At 41.5% G+C, this 21394-nt stretch overlaps 1 protein-coding gene across 1 annotated transcript; it reads right to left on the reverse strand.

The window, feature by feature from the left end:
- Window positions 1-301: 301 nt before the first annotated feature.
- On the reverse strand, window positions 302-17545 carry LOC118480988. The gene is made up of 7 exons (XM_035976044.1): window positions 17458-17545; window positions 16880-17053; window positions 16631-16786; window positions 16131-16562; window positions 15325-15998; window positions 699-1241; window positions 302-619 (listed from the first exon to the last, which is right to left on the reverse strand). The coding sequence occupies exons 1-7, from the start codon at window positions 17543-17545 to the stop codon at window positions 302-304; spliced, it is 2385 nt and encodes a 794-aa protein (XP_035831937.1).
- Between the last annotated feature and the right edge of the window lie 3849 nt (window positions 17546-21394).

The following is a 21394-nucleotide window of genomic DNA, read 5'->3' on the forward strand; positions in this document are numbered from 1 at the left end:
GTAAGTTCTAAAACAAGCTTCATTAACGGTCAGTGATAACATCACAAACGGCCACAGGTTCAAACATAAGATTTATACCAACTTCATTCGCCTTACTCAACAAAAGCAATCGTACTCACGCAAGATATTGTAAACAGACAAATAGAAATATCATCCAATTCTTAGCGTACGAATACAAAAAAAAAATAAAAAGAGCTTTCAAACACGGCAATGTTTGAGTTACTTGCGCAGCAGCGCATCGGCAGAAATAGGGATTTACATCCCAAATATTACAAGAAAATTGTTCAAAACATTTTTCAACCTATGACAAATCTTCACCCTCATCCGGGAAGATTTCCTTTAGTTGCGCTACGTGATCATCAGATTGCAGCGCAACATTTATCAAATCCATAACCGGCAGTTGCAAGTTGTCGAACTCTGTCTTCAAGGCAGCAAGCGCGGCACCAGTATCCACGCCAAAGGTTGCAGACTTACTATTATCCCAGTCAACCTTTAAAGCGCTGTTCACATGATGGGAACATTCAGCATATCCTTGCGCATACCCATCTCTTCGCGCAGCAACCACCAAACGAGCAACGGTTTTATCTAGCTCTTCAGAGTTCAACACAGATTCAGCAACCTGTAAAGAGAGAAAAAAGATGAATGAACAAAAAAGCGCGTTAACGAGTTTTACCACAAAAAGGAGAAAAGAAACTTACGCAAGCAATACCGCGATCTTTTAACCAAGCCATGTCGCCCTTCAAAGGTTCAAGCTCGCTTTCCGCCGTAACTCGCGCCATTTCTGAATTCTCCAACTTCTCTTTAGCTTCAGATAAACGGCGGGAGGTTTCAGTATTCTCGGAATGCACAAGCTCCAGATCTTTTCTAAGTTGTTCCTGATCAGCAACTAAAACAGTAAGTTCTTCTAACTCTTTATCTCTAAGGGCAAGAGTGGCTAAAGCTTGTACCTCTCGTTGTTCACTGCGCTCCCTATGAAAACGCGCCTCCGCTAGCGCAACTTCTACATCAGCTTTCTCCTTCTTCAACCTGTCTACCTCCGCATCCTGATTCTTCATTTTTTCGACCTCAGCTTTAAGGTTATTAATAACGTCACGAAGGTTCGATTTCTCAGCATTATCTTTTTCGCAAATTCTTCTCCAGTTTTTGCGTTCCTCAGAAAGGAGAGCAGCTTCAGCTTCCGCCTTTCTTTTCCAACCAGCTACAGACCATTCTTCAGTCTTGCGCTCAGCTTCAAACTTGGCCTGATCAGCTTCCAATTTAGTGTAACACCTCGAATTTTTGTGTCCAATGATGTGTTAACACGTGTCATTTGTTTACACGTGGCATCTATAATAAATAAAGGACTAATTTTGACAAACCTTGAAAGTATATAAATTCGAGGGTTATAAATGTCAACAAGGGTAAATATACTGTATAGTATCCCTAAATAATGCTTAAACCTTCAAACGAATAAATTATAGATCGTACAAAAACAAAACGCGGAAGAAAGTGAGAGATTACAAACTACAGGGGTTAACTGTGTCAACATGTTTAATAATACCTCTGAGTGACCCTTTAACGTTCCAAAGACTTTGTAACGGTATTATACCCTCACTAAAATAATATATATGAATTTCGCGAAGTTTCGATATGAAACGAGAAAGTTACGATCGAATTCGTAGAAGAAGGGTTAAAAGCGTCAACAGTGAAAGTTAAGGCTTTCCAATATAATTAATAAATAAACCGGGGACTTAATAATGCGGGTAAATAACACGAGGCCCCTATCGGTAAATAACCGAGGGCCAAACCGCAAAGTTACCCCTTCAAAACCGAAAGGTCAGGTAAATCATTACGAAAGATTTCGTTATTAATTACCGGATTCTGATAATCATGACAAAAGATTTTAAAAATCTGAAAAACAGACTTCTCGCGACCCGCGTGAAGGTTAGGCTTAAGTGTAAGCGGGCCGCGAGCCTCCTAAATAACACGCCTAATATTTAAACTTTAGGCGACCCGCGTTAAAGTGCATGGGAACTCCCATGCGGGTCGCGTAAAGTGCCCAGATGCAGAATTGTTGTAACTACTTGGCCTTTGGACCATTTGAACGATCAAACCTCAATCAATGAGGCATGGGCACCCTACAATTGACCCATATCACTCAGGGGACACCTACCCATCATCATGATCAGTAGTAGCATGTTGTGTAATGATTTTAGGCCTTGTTCTTGGCTATAAATAGCACCATTGTGCTCACAACATTCATCACATTCAAAACTCACTCATCTGATCATTCCAAGAGCTCTAAAGCATTCCCCTGTGTTCTTAAGTCTTCTCTTAAGCTTCTGTAAGTAATTCAACCTTTGTGGTTCCACATTTGCTTAGTATTTAGCTAAAAACCAAACCGTCGTAACTACGGTTTGACTTTACAATAAATCAGTAATGGTTCAGTCTTATGACGAATCAAAAGTGGTTATGAGTTGGTATTTACGTGGGTAATAAACCTCTAAAATGGTTCCCCCTGATCACCACTCTAACTATGTCAAATGTCGAGTCAAACGTGCGGTTAAAAAGTCAACAGAAAGCTATTTTAGCGATTTATGCATAATCTGTAATGTATATGTTATGGAACCTGTTTTGACAATCATAAAATATGATAATAAGTATATAAACCTGTTTGCGCTCGTTTGAATCGATCATTTACTATATTGAACCGGTTCGGAGCCGAAAGTCGCATAAGTTTGACTTTTGCTTTGACTTCAGTTCTGACCCGTTTTAGTGAGGTATAAATATACCTTAGGACTCTCTTAGGACCAGGTCACATGTTGGTATACGCCTCTGTGGTCGGTTCATGAGTTATCCGAGTCTTTTACGTATTTCCGTCATTCGCCTAAAAGTTGACCGTAACGGCCTTTTAAAATTAAAACGAGTATTTCGGACACGTGAACGGACCAAAACCTTGCTTGTTAAATTATAAGCATGTCCTTAAAGTTTCACGTCAATCCGAGGCCTAGAATGAGAGTTATGCTAAAAGGCGCACTTTTAAGAAAGTTTTGTAATTAACGGCGCAATTAGCATAACGCCCATCTAACCCAAGTTTTCGTCACCAAAACTTTTACCCACTGTGGTAAAATAATATTTTGGGAATTTTAAAGATTTTTAATAATTTTTACCTTGCTCATAACCTGCGGTTATGGCTACGGTTCGGTAAATACCGAATATGCCTTTTTTGGCCAAAACAGGAGTTCTACAAGGTCTTTTGACCCGATTCCAGTTGCTACTGGTTTTAAATAATAAATAAAGTATTTTAAGCTTTATAAGCTGTTCGGGAAACTCAGATTTCCTGTAGAACTCGAAAAGCCCTTTTAAAGTCTTTAAAATGACCGAAAAGCCCCTTCGGGGCATAATATTTACATAAACTCGTTACGGGCGTCACGGAAGGTATCCTACTGATACCAAAATACTTTTAAGGCATATTGACTTAGGAAATAAGCGTAGGACACTTATGGTTAACCGTTTCGCCTATTTGCGCACACGGTACGGCCCATGGAACTAGTTTTCGTGCAATAGCCGATATGGGTCAAATTATATTATTTGAACCCCAAAATCCAGAGTATGAACTATAAACCCATATAAAACAAGTCACTGAACTTGTTGGGTCCAAATCATACTCCATTCTCGGTTTTCGCCTTTTCGTGCGAATTAACCATATCTATATATCGGAATCAACCGGTTTAAGCTACGGCTAATACAAGGACCGTTAGGATTCTAAGAGGTTAATTAAAACCTTCATTCCAGATTAGGAGCCCCAGTAAAAGCTATCGGTGACTTGATCTAAATTAAGGATTTATACTTGCAAAGGTAAATACTTTAACTTATTTCCCCTATATGGGCTTGGGTTACGGTATATTAATACCGCTTGATTGAGCATTATATAATTCCATCGCTTAGGTGGTTAATTGATTAAATATGATCGGCTCATTTAAACAGTTTTGTTGCTTATAAGCCTTTGGGGGGTTTAATGGCCGTTGTCCCGGATATCCTTGGCATCATTTTACGAAATGGCCACGACCATCGACATCCCGGTGTAGGCGTACACCCGGTATAAAGTGTCGACATTAAATTAAAAGACGTAGCCGTTGGTTTTTATACTACGGTTTTACGCAAACGTGGTGTGTCTATAAATCTTTAACCCGGCACGACCCGGGCCACTGAACGCATAAAAGAACATGTAAAACGTTCACAAGATCATTATGAATTTTCCCAAGTTATAAAAAGAGTTTGTGCCTTGTGCATTCAAATCAATTTTTAATAAACATTTTCAAATGTGTCAGTTGAATGTATTTACCAGTGTAAACTGACGTATTTTCCCCAAAAAGATTAAGTGCAGGTACCTAAACGTAATTGGCTGGTATTAGCTCCCTAGCGTCGGGATAAGTCTCGCAAGCTTGATTGCAGTATCTGATGGAACAATACTTTATGTTTATTTACGATCCACTGTGGATATATTCAACCCCTGTAATACATTTGATATTACAATCAAAGGTTGAAGTTTATATATTTATCTTATGCTTCCGCTGTGCATTATATAATTGTGTGGTTTGACTATATTGTTGCCAACATCGTCACGGTAATCCCCCACCGGGCCCACCGGTGAGACACGTGGAAATCGGGATGTGACAGGTTGGTATCAGAGCGAACATTGAGTGAATTAAACACTATCCTATTGTGTTTAATCTCAGTGACACAATTGCACATACTTGAGTCTAGACAATAACTTAGGACAAATTCGGATTATTACTCCTTTTTGTCTTTATTTTCGATTTGATTTTTAATAAGTTTTGGAGCAGGAAAATGCCACCTGTTATATTCCGAGGAAGAGGAAGGGGAAGAAGAGGCCGAGGAGAAATCGTGACACATCACGATATCGAGGCTGGACCATCTGGTACAAGACATCCTTCGATGACACGGAGCGAAGAGCCACAACGACGAAGAGATCTTTACGAACCCGCGAGGCATTCCACTTCGCACAGCTCGACGCCATCCTACCGGCACTCCTTTGGGCCAGATTCAGAAAATGATCCCAACAACCCACAACCTTCCTTCATACCTCTACAACGTTCGGTTTCGCACCGGAATTATGACGACCCTACTCCCTACTACATAGGTCAGTTCAATCCGGCTGACTACATACAGGAACCTTCAGGTTTTGTTCCACTAGGGCCACAAGACCACTTTTCTGAAGATCCCATGGAGGAAGATGAGGATCCTACTGAACCAGCTCGTGGTACGCCCACGCATCCGATAGAAGTATCTGATGGATCATCCTTCCATGGAACACCCTATCAAGGACCTGACAGTTTCCAAGCGATGTTTCACCGACATGAATGGTACTACACGCCATCTCGACAGACATCTCAACCACCGAGACATCCGCAGGATCCCTCTGAGGATTCACGCTTTGAGGCAGTTACGCCACCACCTCCGCCACCGGCACAACCAGTAATACCTGATCGGCCGAGGCGTAGGAGGACAAATGCTCGTATGTTTACACGAGGAGGAGGGGGTATCCACTTCAGCACTCCTCGACATTCTAGTAGTAGCCACTATCCGCCGCTACAAGAAGAAGGACCTTCAAGTCCTATACAGGAGGCGAACTCCGCACCAGCTGCACGAAATTCGCCACCATTTGGGTATGACCAACCCATACCTGCTTATACGGGTCCAACGGCTTACAATCCGTTCGAACCGTCACAAGCACAATACAACTACGGCTATGAGCGCGACCCATATGTGGTGTCGGCTAGATATAATGCGCGCTACCCTGACGGAGCACATGGAAACATGGGACCACCGGACTACTCAGCTCATGGGTATCCAATACCTCCCAGACCTCCAGTTCCGCATCAAGCGCCACAACCACGATTCTCTCCTCCTGAACAGGAAGAAATACTCCATCGACTAGATCGTGTGGAGAGAGAGTTCGAGGAAGAAAAGAAAAGCCACCGAGGATTTCTCAAGGGCTTGGCGAATCTACTAAAGGGCAAAAAGAAGAAACGTGACCATTAGCCCTTAATAGTTGTACTAATGTAATTTCTACTTTGAAATAAGTCCCTGCGTGGACAACTTATCATATTTCAGTCCCTATGTCGACTTATCTTTCGTCCTTGCATGGACATCTATCTTGTATTAGTCCCTGCGTGGACTTGTCACTTATTTTAAAACCTCTATGGAGGTATGTATTATTTGAAAGACCCGTTTAGGGCAATATGTAATTGTATTTGAGATTTTGGAATGTATGTTATGAGTTTTGTTTTAATATATATAAAAATAAATCAAAACCATTCCTTTTATATTGATCTGCCTAAATAAAGAATCTTAAAAGGTGAAACCTAGCTTGGGGTCTGTTAAGATCTAGTCAAGATGGTACGACCTAACTGAAAAGATTCTGATTCCCTGTTAACCTCTGTACGCATGTTAACATTCATGGCAGATGTGATTCGTTAAAATCACGCACGTCATTCTTATACAATAATCCTTTAAGGATTTCAAAACCCAACTAAATGATATATAAATCGTGGGTTAAATCACCAATGAAGGTGATCAATATTATAAAGACATCCATTAGTGATGCAATGCCTACGGGCCAGTATTATAAAGACATCCATTAGTGATGCAGTGCCTACGGGCCAGTATTATTAAAACATCCATTAGTGATGCAGTGCCTACGGGCCAGAATTATTAAAACATCCATTAGTGATGCAGTGCCTACGGGCCAGAATTATTAAAACATCCATTAGTGATGTAGTGCCTACGGGCCAGTATTATTAAAACATCCATTAGTGATGCAGTGCCTACGGGCCAGAATTATTAAAACATCCATTAGTGATGTAGTGCCTACGGGCCAGTATTATTAAAACATCCATTAGTGATGTAGTGCCTACGGGCCAATATTATTAAAACATCCATTAGTGATGTAGTGCCTACGGGCCAACCATATTAAGACATCCATTAGAGGTGTAGTGCCTATGGGCCATAATAATTGTCTTATAAAGACAAAAGGCAGTGGTAGTCTATGACTCTCTGTCAGAAAGAGATAAAAGAACTACGGTTCAACTCTCTATGCCTTTGATTCTCTGAAATCTCGGCTAACATTATAAAACATCATCATGATTAGGCTTTATGCCGCCAATACTATTTATATAGTTAAAATAGGATATATTCAAATCCTAATATTTAATGAAATAAAAAGTTAACCAAATATGGTCTCTGTACCATGGTTGACAAATTGTCATAAAAGACAATCATATAATAATCTCCTAAATTAAAATTTTGTTATCTTCTGTAACAGATTCAAGTTACAATGGCGGATCCCAATGGAGAGAACAGCCACACAAACGAAGATGACTATGACAATGCGTCAGTGCATTTGACAGGCGCACAACTGAAGGCTCTGATTGACAATGCTGTCCAGGCAGCTATTGATCGTCAAAATACTGAGTCTCAAGGCAGAACTGTGTCAAAACCACCCTCTAAACCAAAGACACACTCCAAACCACCCTCTGAACCCAAGAAAGATGACGACAAGCACTCGTCTACTGAGCACAGCGTTCATCGCGATAGAGAATATACTGATGCGTCAAGTGCTAAGGGTTGCACCTACAAATACTTTGTATCATGTAAGCCCCGTGAATTTACAGGGGAGAAAGGTGCGGTTGACTGTATCACCTGGCTAGACGAGATGGACACGATAGTGGACATCAGCGGGTGCGCTGAGAGGGACGTGGTTAAGTTTGTGTCCCAGTCATTCAAGGGCGAGGCCCTGGCGTGGTGGAGAGCTCTGGTGCAGGCTTCAGGTAAGTCTGCCTTGTACAAAATGTCATGGGGGGAGTTTATTACCCTCATAAAAGAAAACTACTGCCCTCAGCACGAGGTTGAGAAGATTGAGGCAGATTTTGTCTCACTAGTGATGACAAACCTGGATTGTCAAGCATATCTGACAAGTTTTAACACTATGTCACGCCTGGTGCCATATCTTGTGACACCAGAACCTAGAAGGATTGCCCGTTTCATTGGGGGCTTAGAGCCGGCGATCAAAGCTAGCGTAAAGGCCTCTAGGCCAACGACCTTCAGGTCAGTTACTGACCTCTCCTTGTCTCTTACGCTTGATGCTGTCCGTCTGAGGGCACAAAGGAGCAAGGAGGCTGAAAAGCGAAAGCGTGAGGATGATACCTCACGAAAGTCTGGGAAAAAGCACCGTGGAAACGGTGAGGGCAAGAGAGGGTCGGAGGCAAAGAAGGAGGGGCAAGCTGATGGAAGACCTCACTGCAAGGTCTGCAAGAAACCTCACTCCGGGAAGTGTAGGTTTGCGTCTGGTTCACAGTCGCAACAAAAGACTCCACCCTGTGGGCTATGCAAGTCCAAGGATCATAAGACAGTGGAGTGCAAAAAGATAAAGGATGCAACCTGCTATAATTGTAATGAGAAGGGGCATATAAAGAGTAATTGCCCGAAGTATGCCAAGAAGGCGGAGGAGACGAAGAAGTCGAATGCGAGAGTTTTTCGCATGGATGCAAAGGAAGCGGTTAAGGGCGACAATGTGCTTACAGGTACTTTTCTCGTAAATAATATATTTGCAAGAGTACTATTCGATTCTGGCGCTGATAAATCCTTTGTAGACCAGAAATTTTGCCAACTACTAAATATGCCAATCAAAACCCTTGACGTGAAATACGAAGTAGAGTTAGCCGACGGCACGATAGAAACCGTCTCTACTGTTCTAGAAGGATGTGAAATGTCCATTAGGAACCATTCTTTTCCTTTATCTCTACTTCCCTTCAAATTGGCGGGTTTTGATATCGTGCTAGGCATGGACTGGTTATCCCATAACCAGGCCCAAATCATTTACGGCAAGAGGCAAATAGTTTTAAAGACTCCGAGTGGTGAATCTATTACCATTCGAGGAGATACACAGTACGGGTTGCCCGAAGACGTATCTATGCTGAAAGCTTCAAGGTGTTTGAACAGAGGCTGTGTAATTTACATGGCTCAAGTAATAATAGAAGAACCAAAGCCGAAGATCGAGGATCTTCCTGTCATTTCTGAATACCCCGAGGTTTTTCCCGAAGAACTACCTGGTTTGCCACCAGATAGACAAGTGGAGTTCAGAATTGACATCATTCCTGGAGCAGCTCCGATAGCAAGAGCACCTTACAGATTAGCTCCAACGGAAATGAAAGAACTGAGGACCCAGTTGGATGAACTGCTGGCGAAAGGTTTTATCAGACCTAGTTCATCTCCCTGGGGAGCTCCTGTCCTATTTGTTAAGAAGAAGGACGGATCGATGCGGTTGTGCATCGACTACCGAGAGCTAAATAAAGTTACCATAAAGAATAGATATCCTTTACCAAGGATCGATGATCTATTCGATCAGCTGCAAGGAGCAAGCTACTTCTCCAAGATCGACTTAAGGTCGGGTTATCATCAACTAAGGGTCAGAGATGAAGATATACACAAGACTGCATTTAGGACTCGCTATGGTCATTACGAGTTCCTAGTGATGCCTTTTGGGCTCACAAATGCACCGGCTGCGTTCATGGATCTCATGAATCGCGTTTGCAAGCCATACTTGGACAAATTCGTCATAGTCTTCATCGACGATATCCTTATATATTCCAAGAATCAAGATGACCACGAGAAGCACCTCCGTTGCATTCTCGAATTACTACAGCGTGAGAAACTCTACGCCAAATTCTCGAAGTGTGAATTCTGGCTAAGAGAGGTTCAATTTTTAGGTCACGTTGTGAGTGAGCGTGGTATCCAAGTGGATCCCGCTAAGGTAGAGGCAGTCATGAACTGGCAAGAGCCAAAGACGCCTACCGAAATCCGTAGTTTCCTGGGGTTAGCAGGGTACTACCGGAGATTTATTGAAAATTTTTCGAGGATTGCTGCGCCTTTGACTTCCTTGACCAAGAAGAAAGAAAAGTACATTTGGGGCCCAAAGCAGCAAGAGTCCTTCGAAATATTGAAGCAAAAGCTAAGCAACGCACCTGTGCTGACATTACGAGAAGGTACAGATGAATTCGTAGTTTACTGCGATGCATCACACACAGGCATGGGGTGTGTTCTTATGCAGAAGGGCAAGGTGATTGCCTATGCTTCAAGGCAATTAAAGGTGCATGAAAAGAATTACACCACCCACGACTTGGAGTTGGGTGCCGTTGTATTTGCACTTAAGTTGTGGAGGCACTACCTCTATGGTATTAAATTTGTGACTTATTCTGATCACAAAAGCCTCCAGCACCTGTTCAACCAGAAGGAGTTGAACATGAGACAGCGCCGTTGGATGGAAACCCTGAATGATTATGACTGTGAAATCAGGTACCATCCCGGCAAGGCGAATGTGGTCGCCGATGCCTTGAGCAGGAAGGAAAGGGTAAAACCCATTCGAATCAATGCCAAGAGCATTGAGGTTAAAAATAATTTGATTGAAAGGATTTTGGCTGCACAGCGAGAGGCTGTGTTGGAAGCTAATTATCCTAATGAAAAGCTTGGAGTAACTGAGGAGCAGTTGACTCTTAGCAAGGATGGAATTCTTAGGCTGAACGGACGTATATGGGTTCCGATTTATGGAGGACTACGAGACGTTGTTCTCCAGGAAGCCCATAGTTCCAAATACCCAGTCCATCCTGGTGCTGACAAAATGTACCAAGACTTAAAGGCAAATTATTGGTGGATAGGCTTGAAAAAGTCTGTAGCCGCCCACGTAGCAAAGTGCTTGACTTGTGCTCAAGTCAAAGCCGAGCACCAAAAGCCGTCTGGCTTGCTACAACAGCCTGAACTTCCCGAGTGGAAGTGGGAATGCGTAACTATGGACTTCATAACCAAGTTACCCAAAACCAGGAAAGGAAACGATACAATATGGGTCATAGTCGATAGGCTGACTAAATCAGCTCATTTTCTACCCATCAAGGAGACGTATAGCTCCGATATGTTAGCCCAACTTTATGTTGATAAGATTGTAGCCTTACACGGCATACCTGTGTCTATTATCTCCGACAGGGATACTAGATACACATCTCATTTCTGGAAAAGTTTCCAGCAATCTTTGGGCACGCGTTTGAACTTTAGTACGGCTTACCATCCACAGACGGACGGTCAAAGTGAGCGTACTATCCAAACGCTAGAAGACATGCTTCGTGCATGTGCGATCGATTTAGGTGGTAACTGGGATAAAAACCTACCCCTGATCGAATTCTCCTACAATAATAGCTACCACACCAGCATAAAGGCTGCGCCTTTTGAGGCATTATATGGTAGGAAATGCAGATCGCCTGTTTGTTGGGCGGAAGCAGGAGAGGTCCAATTATCGGGACCAGAGATTGTTTTCCAAACGACGGACAAGATTGTCCAGATCCGGGAACGTCTCAAGGCTGCCCGCGATAGGCAGAAGAGCTACGCTGATCCAAAGCGTAAGGATTTTCACTTCGAAGTGGGTGAAAAGGTATTACTTAAAGTATCACCCTGGAAGGGGGTGATGCGTTTCGGCAAGAAGGGCAAACTGAGTCCGAGATACATAGGACCTTTTGAGGTCATTGAACGGGTCGGATCAGTCGCCTATAAGTTGAACTTGCCTGAAGAGCTCAATGGAATTCACAATGTGTTCCACATCTGCAATCTCAAAAAGTGCTTCGCCGACGAATCGTTGGTGATTCCACACACAGATGTGCATATAGATGAGAGCTTAAAGTTCATAGAAAAACCTTTGTCGATTGAAGATCGACAGGTGAAGAAGCTTCGCAGAAAGCACGTACCGATTGTAAAAGTCAAATGGGATGCTCGTAGAGGTCCTGAATATACGTGGGAAGTCGAAGCTACAATGAAAGAAAAATACCCCTATTTATTTGAGTAAATCTCGGGTCGAGATTTATTTTAAGGGGGTGAGGATGTAACACCTCGAATTTTTGTGTCCAATGATGTGTTAACACGTGTCATTTGTTTACACGTGGTATCTATAATAAATAAAGGACTAATTTTGACAAACCTTGAAAGTATATAAATTCGAGGGTTATAAATGTCAACAAGGGTAAATATACTGTATAGTATCCCTAAATAATGCTTAAACCTTCAAACGAATAAATTATAGATCGTACAAAAACAAAACGCGGAAGAAAGTGAGAGATTACAAACTACAGGGGTTAACTGTGTCAACATGTTTAATAATACCTCTGAGTGACCCTTTAACGTTCCAAAGACTTTGTAACGGTATTATACCCTCACTAAAATAATATATATGAATTTCGCGAAGTTTCGATATGAAACGAGAAAGTTACGATCGAATTCGTAGAAGAAGGGTTAAAAGCGTCAACAGTGAAAGTTAAGGCTTTCCAATATAATTAATAAATAAACCGGGGACTTAATAATGCGGGTAAATAACACGAGGCCCCTATCGGTAAATAACCGAGGGCCAAACCGCAAAGTTACCCCTTCAAAACCGAAAGGTCAGGTAAATCATTACGAAAGATTTCGTTATTAATTACCGGATTCTGATAATCATGACAAAAGATTTTAAAAATCTGAAAAACAGACTTCTCGCGACCCGCGTGAAGGTTAGGCTTAAGTGTAAGCGGGCCGCGAGCCTCCTAAATAACACGCCTAATATTTAAACTTTAGGCGACCCGCGTTAAAGTGCATGGGAACTCCCATGCGGGTCGCGTAAAGTGCCCAGATGCAGAATTGTTGTAACTACTTGGCCTTTGGACCATTTGAACGATCAAACCTCAATCAATGAGGCATGGGCACCCTACAATTGACCCATATCACTCAGGGGACACCTACCCATCATCATGATCAGTAGTAGCATGTTGTGTAATGATTTTAGGCCTTGTTCTTGGCTATAAATAGCACCATTGTGCTCACAACATTCATCACATTCAAAACTCACTCATCTGATCATTCCAAGAGCTCTAAAGCATTCCCCTGTGTTCTTAAGTCTTCTCTTAAGCTTCTGTAAGTAATTCAACCTTTGTGGTTCCACATTTGCTTAGTATTTAGCTAAAAACCAAACCGTCGTAACTACGGTTTGACTTTACAATAAATCAGTAATGGTTCAGTCTTATGACGAATCAAAAGTGGTTATGAGTTGGTATTTACGTGGGTAATAAACCTCTAAAATGGTTCCCCCTGATCACCACTCTAACTATGTCAAATGTCGAGTCAAACGTGCGGTTAAAAAGTCAACAGAAAGCTATTTTAGCGATTTATGCATAATCTGTAATGTATATGTTATGGAACCTGTTTTGACAATCATAAAATATGATAATAAGTATATAAACCTGTTTGCGCTCGTTTGAATCGATCATTTACTATATTGAACCGGTTCAGAGCCGAAAGTCGCATAAGTTTGACTTTTGCTTTGACTTCAGTTCTGACCCGTTTTAGTGAGGTATAAATATACCTTAGGACTCTCTTAGGACCAGGTCACATGTTGGTATACGCCTCTGTGGTCGGTTCATGAGTTATCCGAGTCTTTTACGTATTTCCGTCATTCGCCTAAAAGTTGACCGTAACGGCCTTTTAAAATTAAAACGAGTATTTCGGACACGTGAACGGACCAAAACCTTGCTTGTTAAATTATAAGCATGTCCTTAAAGTTTCACGTCAATCCGAGGCCTAGAATGAGAGTTATGCTAAAAGGCGCACTTTTAAGAAAGTTTTGTAATTAACGGCGCAATTAGCATAACGCCCATCTAACCCAAGTTTTCGTCACCAAAACTTTTACCCACTGTGGTAAAATAATATTTTGGGAATTTTAAAGATTTTTAATAATTTTTACCTTGCTCATAACCTGCGGTTATGGCTACGGTTCGGTAAATACCGAATATGCCCTTTTTGGCCAAAACAGGAGTTCTACAAGGTCTTTTGACCCGATTCCAGTTGCTACTGGTTTTAAATAATAAATAAAGTATTTTAAGCTTTATAAGCTGTTCGGGAAACTCAGATTTCCTGTAGAACTCGAAAAGCCCTTTTAAAGTCTTTAAAATGACCGAAAAGCCCCTTCGGGGCATAATATTTACATAAACTCGTTACGGGCGTCACGGAAGGTATCCTACTGATACCAAAATACTTTTAAGGCATATTGACTTAGGAAATAAGCGTAGGACACTTATGGTTAACCGTTTCGCCTATTTGCGCACACGGTACGGCCCATGGAACTAGTTTTCGTGCAATAGCCGATATGGGTCAAATTATATTATTTGAACCCCAAAATCCAGAGTATGAACTATAAACCCATATAAAACAAGTCACTGAACTTGTTGGGTCCAAATCATACTCCATTCTCGGTTTTCGCCTTTTCGTGCGAATTAACCATATCTATATATCGGAATCAACCGGTTTAAGCTACGGCTAATACAAGGACCGTTAGGATTCTAAGAGGTTAATTAAAACCTTCGTTCCAGATTAGGAGCCCCAGTAAAAGCTATCGGTGACTTGATCTAAATTAAGGATTTATACTTGCAAAGGTAAATACTTTAACTTATTTCCCCTATATGGGCTTGGGTTACGGTATATTAATACCGCTTGATTGAGCATTATATAATTCCATCGCTTAGGTGGTTAATTGATTAAATATGATCGGCTCATTTAAACAGTTTTGTTGCTTATAAGCCTTTGGGGGGTTTAATGACCGTTGTCCCGGATATCCTTGGCATCATTTTACGAAATGGCCACGACCATCGACATCCCGGTGTAGGCGTACACCCGGTATAAAGTGTCGACATTAAATTAAAAGACGTAGCCGTTGGTTTTTATACTACGGTTTTACGCAAACGTGGTGTGTCTATAAATCTTTAACCCGGCACGACCCGGGCCACTGAACGCATAAAAGAACATGTAAAACGTTCACAAGATCATTATGAATTTTCCCAAGTTATAAAAAGAGTTTGTGCCTTGTGCATTCAAATCAATTTTTAATAAACATTTTCAAATGTGTCAGTTGAATGTATTTACCAGTGTAAACTGACGTATTTTCCCCAAAAAGATTAAGTGCAGGTACCTAAACGTAATTGGCTGGTATTAGCTCCCTAGCGTCGGGATAAGTCTCGCAAGCTTGATTGCAGTATCTGATGGAACAATACTTTATGTTTATTTACGATCCACTGTGGATATATTCAACCCCTGTAATACATTTGATATTACAATCAAAGGTTGAAGTTTATATATTTATCTTATGCTTCCGCTGTGCATTATATAATTGTGTGGTTTGACTATATTGTTGCCAACATCGTCACGGTAATCCCCCACCGGGCCACCGGTGAGACACGTGGAAATCGGGGTGTGACATTTAGCCTTCAACTGAGCCAAGCGTTTTTCATCTTTGGCAAATTTCTTTTGAAACACCATGAAGGATTCCTGGTCCTTATGCATTCTATACCACTCACGCACTATGCGATGAGTGGTAGACACGTGAGAAGCAGTCTCTTCAAAATAAGATTGGTAGGTTTGTTCATAAGTCCGGCATTCTTGGAACTTGATTTCTCCAGGCGGAAGCATTCCCTGCATCCAGTCCTGGCACACGCGCCAATTCGAGAAGGTGTCGCCCTTCTTTAAATTCCAAACAGGAGTATGAGGGTCAGAGGCATCTTTCTCCGCATAAGTCAGGTAGTAATAATCTCCTAGAGTTTCTTTGGGACGAATTGGAGACTGCTTACCAACATCAGCAGATGAGCTTTGCCCTTCAACCGTCACCTTCTCAACTTGCTCGGGCATAGCATCAGAAGGAGTAGGCGACGAAATCGGAATTTTTTCAGCAGACGCTTTTTTCCCAGGATCGTCAGCAACAGTTTCAGGGGTATGTGGCTTACCAGCATCATCCACCACACCTGGATCAACAACCTTTTCAGCCTCTTTAGCAGTATCAACAGGCTCCCTAGCCTCAACAACATTCCCCGCACCACCATCAGCAACCCCTGTAGTCTCCGACTGGTCAACACCAGAAGCATGCGGAGGGGTGGATGGAAGCTCTTCATTTACCACAGATCACAGTTCTCTGGGAATGGGAGAAACAGGAACCTCTGGGAAAGCAGTAAAAGTTCTAAAAAAAATAAAAAAAAATTTTAACGCACATAAAGGAAACATGAAAGGGCAACACTTACCAACAGATTCTGAAATAAAAGAGTCAAGATTCCCTTTTCTGGTAATTTTCTTCCTCTGAACTTTCTTAGGAGGTTGACCCTCCGTATCAGTATCAGCTTGTTTCCTTTTACCAGTTTTCCTGTGCACCAAGTGTTCGGGACTAGAATCCAAATCGATAGGATCACTTGGGTTAGATGGGGGAATATCAGCAGGATCCCTCGGCTCAGGTTTCGGCTCTCGTACAGTTACTGCAGGGGTAAGACCCTCCAAAGAATCAGAAACCACCACATAATCACACCTGGAGTCAAAGGAACGGCGCATACCTTTCTTCTCTCCAACATTCTTTGTCTTCAAATTATGGGCTTTTTCAGTGCCACATTTCTTCGGCGCAGGAATAGAAGATACCGCACGTTTCTTCTTTTCAGGACCTATGCCCAAATTCAACAACTCACCTACAAAGCGCACATAAAAATTTACCCACAAAGCGCAAAAAGGGATAACAAAAACAGATATAGCTTACCAGCACCAGCAGTTGGTTGGACAGACAGATCCGCATCCCGCGGACGAGCAAAGTTTCCTACAATACGATGGTACCAAAGTTCCTCGTCAGGTTTCTTCTTAATGGTACCTATCCTTCCGCCTTCCCTCTTAAAGGCAACAACATATAAAGAAACAACTGTAAGGAAAAAATACCAAGTCAAAAAAAAAAAAAAAAAAAAAAAGAAAAAAAGAAAGAAGAGGTAGGAATGGGGAAAAACCCCAATCGTACCATGACCATTCTCGGTGTATACCGGTTTGTCATCACGATCCATCTTCCAATTCAAACTTATACCAGCCCCAACAAGAGCTTTCTCTGGTAAAGTAATATTGGGCACATCCTTCAAATCTTGATCGGAACGTCTTCCTTCCCCCTTAGAACCATCTTCACCGGAATTATTCCGGCCTTGATAAAAAAGAATTTTTGTTTCCAGTCGTGAAAAGATTTTGGGGCTTGATGTAGAATCTTCTTCACAGAAGCCCTTTGAACAAACGAATAGAACCCTTGGGTACAATGCATCTGATGAAAAACCCTAAATCGGGAAACGGTTGGCTCAACATGCATCGTCCGACACACAAATTCGAAATGTCGAACCCTAACCATACCGATTGGATGAAGTTGGGAAATGTGCAGGTTGTAAAACCCAAGGATTTCAAGAAAAAACTTAGTGACAGGCAAGCGAAAGTTACCCTCACAAAAGAAATCTCAAAAAAGTGTAATATACCCAGCCGGAGCATCCGCTGCAGTCTGTCCCTCTTCAGGATACAGAGCACCCCAGCTTTCCGGAAATTTAAGATTCCGAATCAAACCATCAAAGGTCTCTCTGGACCACTTTAACGGTGGAAGAGCAGTTGACATTTCTTCAGCAAGATCCTCGTGGTGTTCTCCGGTCGACATAAGAAGAGGCACTGATAAAGTTTTTCTCAAAAGAACGAAAGAGGAGAAGTTTTCAACAAAATAATGATTACACAAAAGGAGAAGTCACTCAATCGTTATATATACTCATCGCAATAAATGGCATAGGAAACCGCCACAACAACTTTTTCGAAAAACACAGTTCTCCAAGCAGAACAGAGAACAGTAACTGACGCAAACGTGCCTACAAATGCGCGTGTAGGACACGTGCAGTAAAAAATAACTGACAGTGACAGACTGTCATTCAGGTTTACTGTACCAAGTCTTATCCAAAGCCAAAAATTTTACAAAACCTTTACAAAAAATCAGAATGAATCTTCCTCCGGAAGATATCCCCTCATTTTTCGTAACAAAAAGCATTTCCCTCTCAAAAGTCCAGTGCTCCACTTACTTGCATAAGTACAACACTAGACTGGGGGGACTTGAAGGGGTAAGGTCCCAAAAACCCCATAAAAGGCGCTGGGAACCATACCAAAACCTTACTGATCAAACCTTATACCTTGCGCGGCCGCGCACTGGTCTTACAAACAGAGATCTAAAGAACAGTCAAACTGTCAACATTGGCGCGCCCAAAGGAAATCATAAACCTTTGCGCTTTCTCCCATAAACAAAGGATGAAAATCCTGAGATAAATACTCTCGCCTTTATATCCGGACTTGGATATTATTTACCTAGACTTGGGAATTATTTATCCACCTGTCTCCACACGATAAGGTGCCACACCAGATTACAGCAGTAATCTTCTAGAAGGAATACAAACGTGCACCACCAAGACGGTTACAACCGAATGGACACGTGTCATCATCTCATGCGTCCCTGAAATCACAACGGAAGCATGCAAATGGAGAGTAATCTCCACTTGATCACTTTACACGTGGCAGATTCCCAGCCTTCGATCTAAGTCACAATCCGTGTGCTCTCACGTCAGATCAGAAAGCTTAACGGAAGGAAATGTAACCGCTTACGGGGTTAGCATCTTCCGTTAACTTTTCACTAACGGGTTTTCCAGCCTAAATGACTCCCGGCTATAAATAAGAGATGAAACCCAGGTATGAAACAAGTTACACACACTTACTAAATACATTTCCTTCTTCACTACCAATACTTATTCTCACACCGGAGTCGGGTCAAGGAGAGAACCCCCTTCTCCCCTTGGCGAGGCTAACGGTGCTCTTTTTTTGCAGAATTATCGGAGAAGAAGGTCAATCGGATCTGAATCAGTCGAGTGGAAACTAACATTTTATGCGGATTCAAACCCCCTAGATATTTCGGTTCCGACCATTTATCTAGTGTTTCTTCAAGTTGATTCATCGTTTGGTGGTGTATTAGACTTCGTGTGTCTTGATTTATCATTTGATATTTGTATTTAACTATTTATATCCAATGTTTAACGATAACAGTATTTTTTTTTTTTTAAATTTTCAAGTTAAATGTTCGTTTGCGTTTCTTTTTATTTGCTTGCGTTCGTTTGTGTTCGAGACCAGTGTTCACGAACTGTTCGTGAGCAACTGAATTTCCTTAACGAACGAACATGAACATAAACTTATGTTGGGTATGCGTTCGTTAACCCTTCACGGACATGTTAATTTCCTTAACGAACGAACACGAATATGGCCTTGTTCGTGTTCGTTCGATTCGTTTACAGCCCTAGGTGTGACAATTTGGGAGCCACCTATCTCGCAGCAAATGTTGAAGTGGACTTTTACTTTGTCCATGAACATGTTGCCCAGGATCAATTAAATGTTAAGTTTATTTCCACGGGTGATCGGGTAGCCGATGTGTAACACCTCGTAAGAATCACGTCCAATGATGTATTGACACGTGTAATAAACCCTAATAAAGTCGAACAGTGAAATTTAGGGACTAATTTTTCGAAAAATCGAAAACTTTGATTTTGAAAGCACTGGAAGTGTTAGCATACCTAAAATAAGTTTCTAAATAACCTCTCACAATGGGGATGTTCACAAATGTGCCACTTGATGATAAAGTGTGGCCGTTTGCGTAATTAATTGAAAGTTTGCGCAATGAAGGGTTAAAAGAGTCAACATGTTAATTCTTACCTCTGAGTGACCTTTTAACAAACCAGGAGCTTCATGATATTTAATTATACTCTCGGGAATGCCAAGTAATGGCCAACAAGGGTTTTTATGCCTATAAGTAAAGTTACGCGCAACTTTGCAAGTTAGAGGGACTAAAAGCGTCAATATGTTTAATTATACATCTGAATGGCCTTTTAGCGAACCCGAAGCATCGTGATGTTTAATAATACTATCAAGGATGTCTAATATGGATTAAATGAGGCTTCAATGCTAATAAATGATGAAATGCGCAAGTTGCGCAATAGAGGGGCCTAAAGCGTCAACTTTTGAATCTACGCCATTCGGTGACCATTTAAGCGAACGAGAGCATAGTAATATTTAAGTATATGCTTGGGAATGATTAATATGGGCCATGGAAGGCTTAGATGTCATTAAACGGCATTTCACGCTACTTTGCGCAATTAAGGGACTAATTGCATCAAACTGCAAAAGGAGGTCGAATCGTATGGTAACAGACCTTCCGGAATATGTTCATAAGTTAAACATACCCTATTTATCCTTTATATAGCTTAGGTATAGGATTAGAGGTGTTTGGTGCGCAAAAATAAACTTTTATGTCATGCAGGGACTAAAAGTGTCAAAAAGTGCACAAGTTTGCACTTTTGCGCATATCTCGCATTCTGAATATCCCCGGACACCCAAAAATTTATGTAAGCACTAAAATATTTTATTTTAGTGATCGCCATGATAAAATTCCATTCGTCGCGTCGTTTGAATCGTTTTTCACGTCCGTCCGTGTTCCGTCGTAATTAGCCGAACAACGTGACCGTACGAACAAACGAACCGACATCCGGCATATTTTTGAGCATGTTTCATATTCCCTATGCTTAGGCATCATTTTATAGCCTTAAAAATGGTTTAACGGGCCTCAAACGCATCAGAAAGGGGCTAGAAGCATGCATGGACCAAAACTGCCATTTTAGAAACTTGATTTCCAGCTGTTACCAGCTGTTACAGCTGTTTTAATCAATTGCAAATGGTTTTCTTCAGTCCTTGGGCAGCCCATAGATTGCTAAAACAAGGGGTAAAGGTGTACGGTCCAGATGTGATCACGTTTATCAAGAAACGATCCTAACGGTCCTCAAAAACCTATATATACCCATTGAATTTGGCTCTCATTTGCACCATTTCCTTCAAATCTGCTATGATCTCTAATTTGTGAGGGTCTTGAACTCTTTTTGAGAACCTCCTTCAGTTCATAGGACCTCTTGTAAGTACCCTTTCGTGCCTAGTTTAAATTTCTAGCGGTTATAGCCGAAAGGTCAAACGTTTCGATAAACGCTTTGACTTTTAATCGGTTGAGCCATGGTTCGGAACGAACATGGCTACGTGACCGTAATTAGGTAGGTGATTAACCCTCAAAAGGGCGCCTCCTAATTACCACGTTTACTTAGTTTAATTGTCAGGTCAAATTAAAGTCAAACGGGTTAGTTTTAAATAAAATGCATAACTATTAAATTAGAAGTCATAAAATCAGTTTTGCCACATTAATAACTTGGTAAATATTAGTTGAACATGTCTAAGCATGATTCAACCCGACAATTCTAAGTATAGGCCCGGTTCGGAGCCGAAAGTCGCGAAAGTTGACTTTTGCTTTGACTTTCAGTTCTGACCCGAATTAGACTTATTTAGATATGCCTTAGGATTCCTTTAGGATCATGTTATGGGTTAGTGTAACCCTTTGAGGTTATACAACCTGAATCCTTAGTTATCCTATTCATTTGCAAGTTTC

The sequence above is a fragment of the Helianthus annuus genome, chromosome 8 (assembly GCF_002127325.2).
Source record: "Helianthus annuus cultivar XRQ/B chromosome 8, HanXRQr2.0-SUNRISE, whole genome shotgun sequence".
Lineage (NCBI taxonomy): Eukaryota > Viridiplantae > Streptophyta > Magnoliopsida > Asterales > Asteraceae > Helianthus > Helianthus annuus.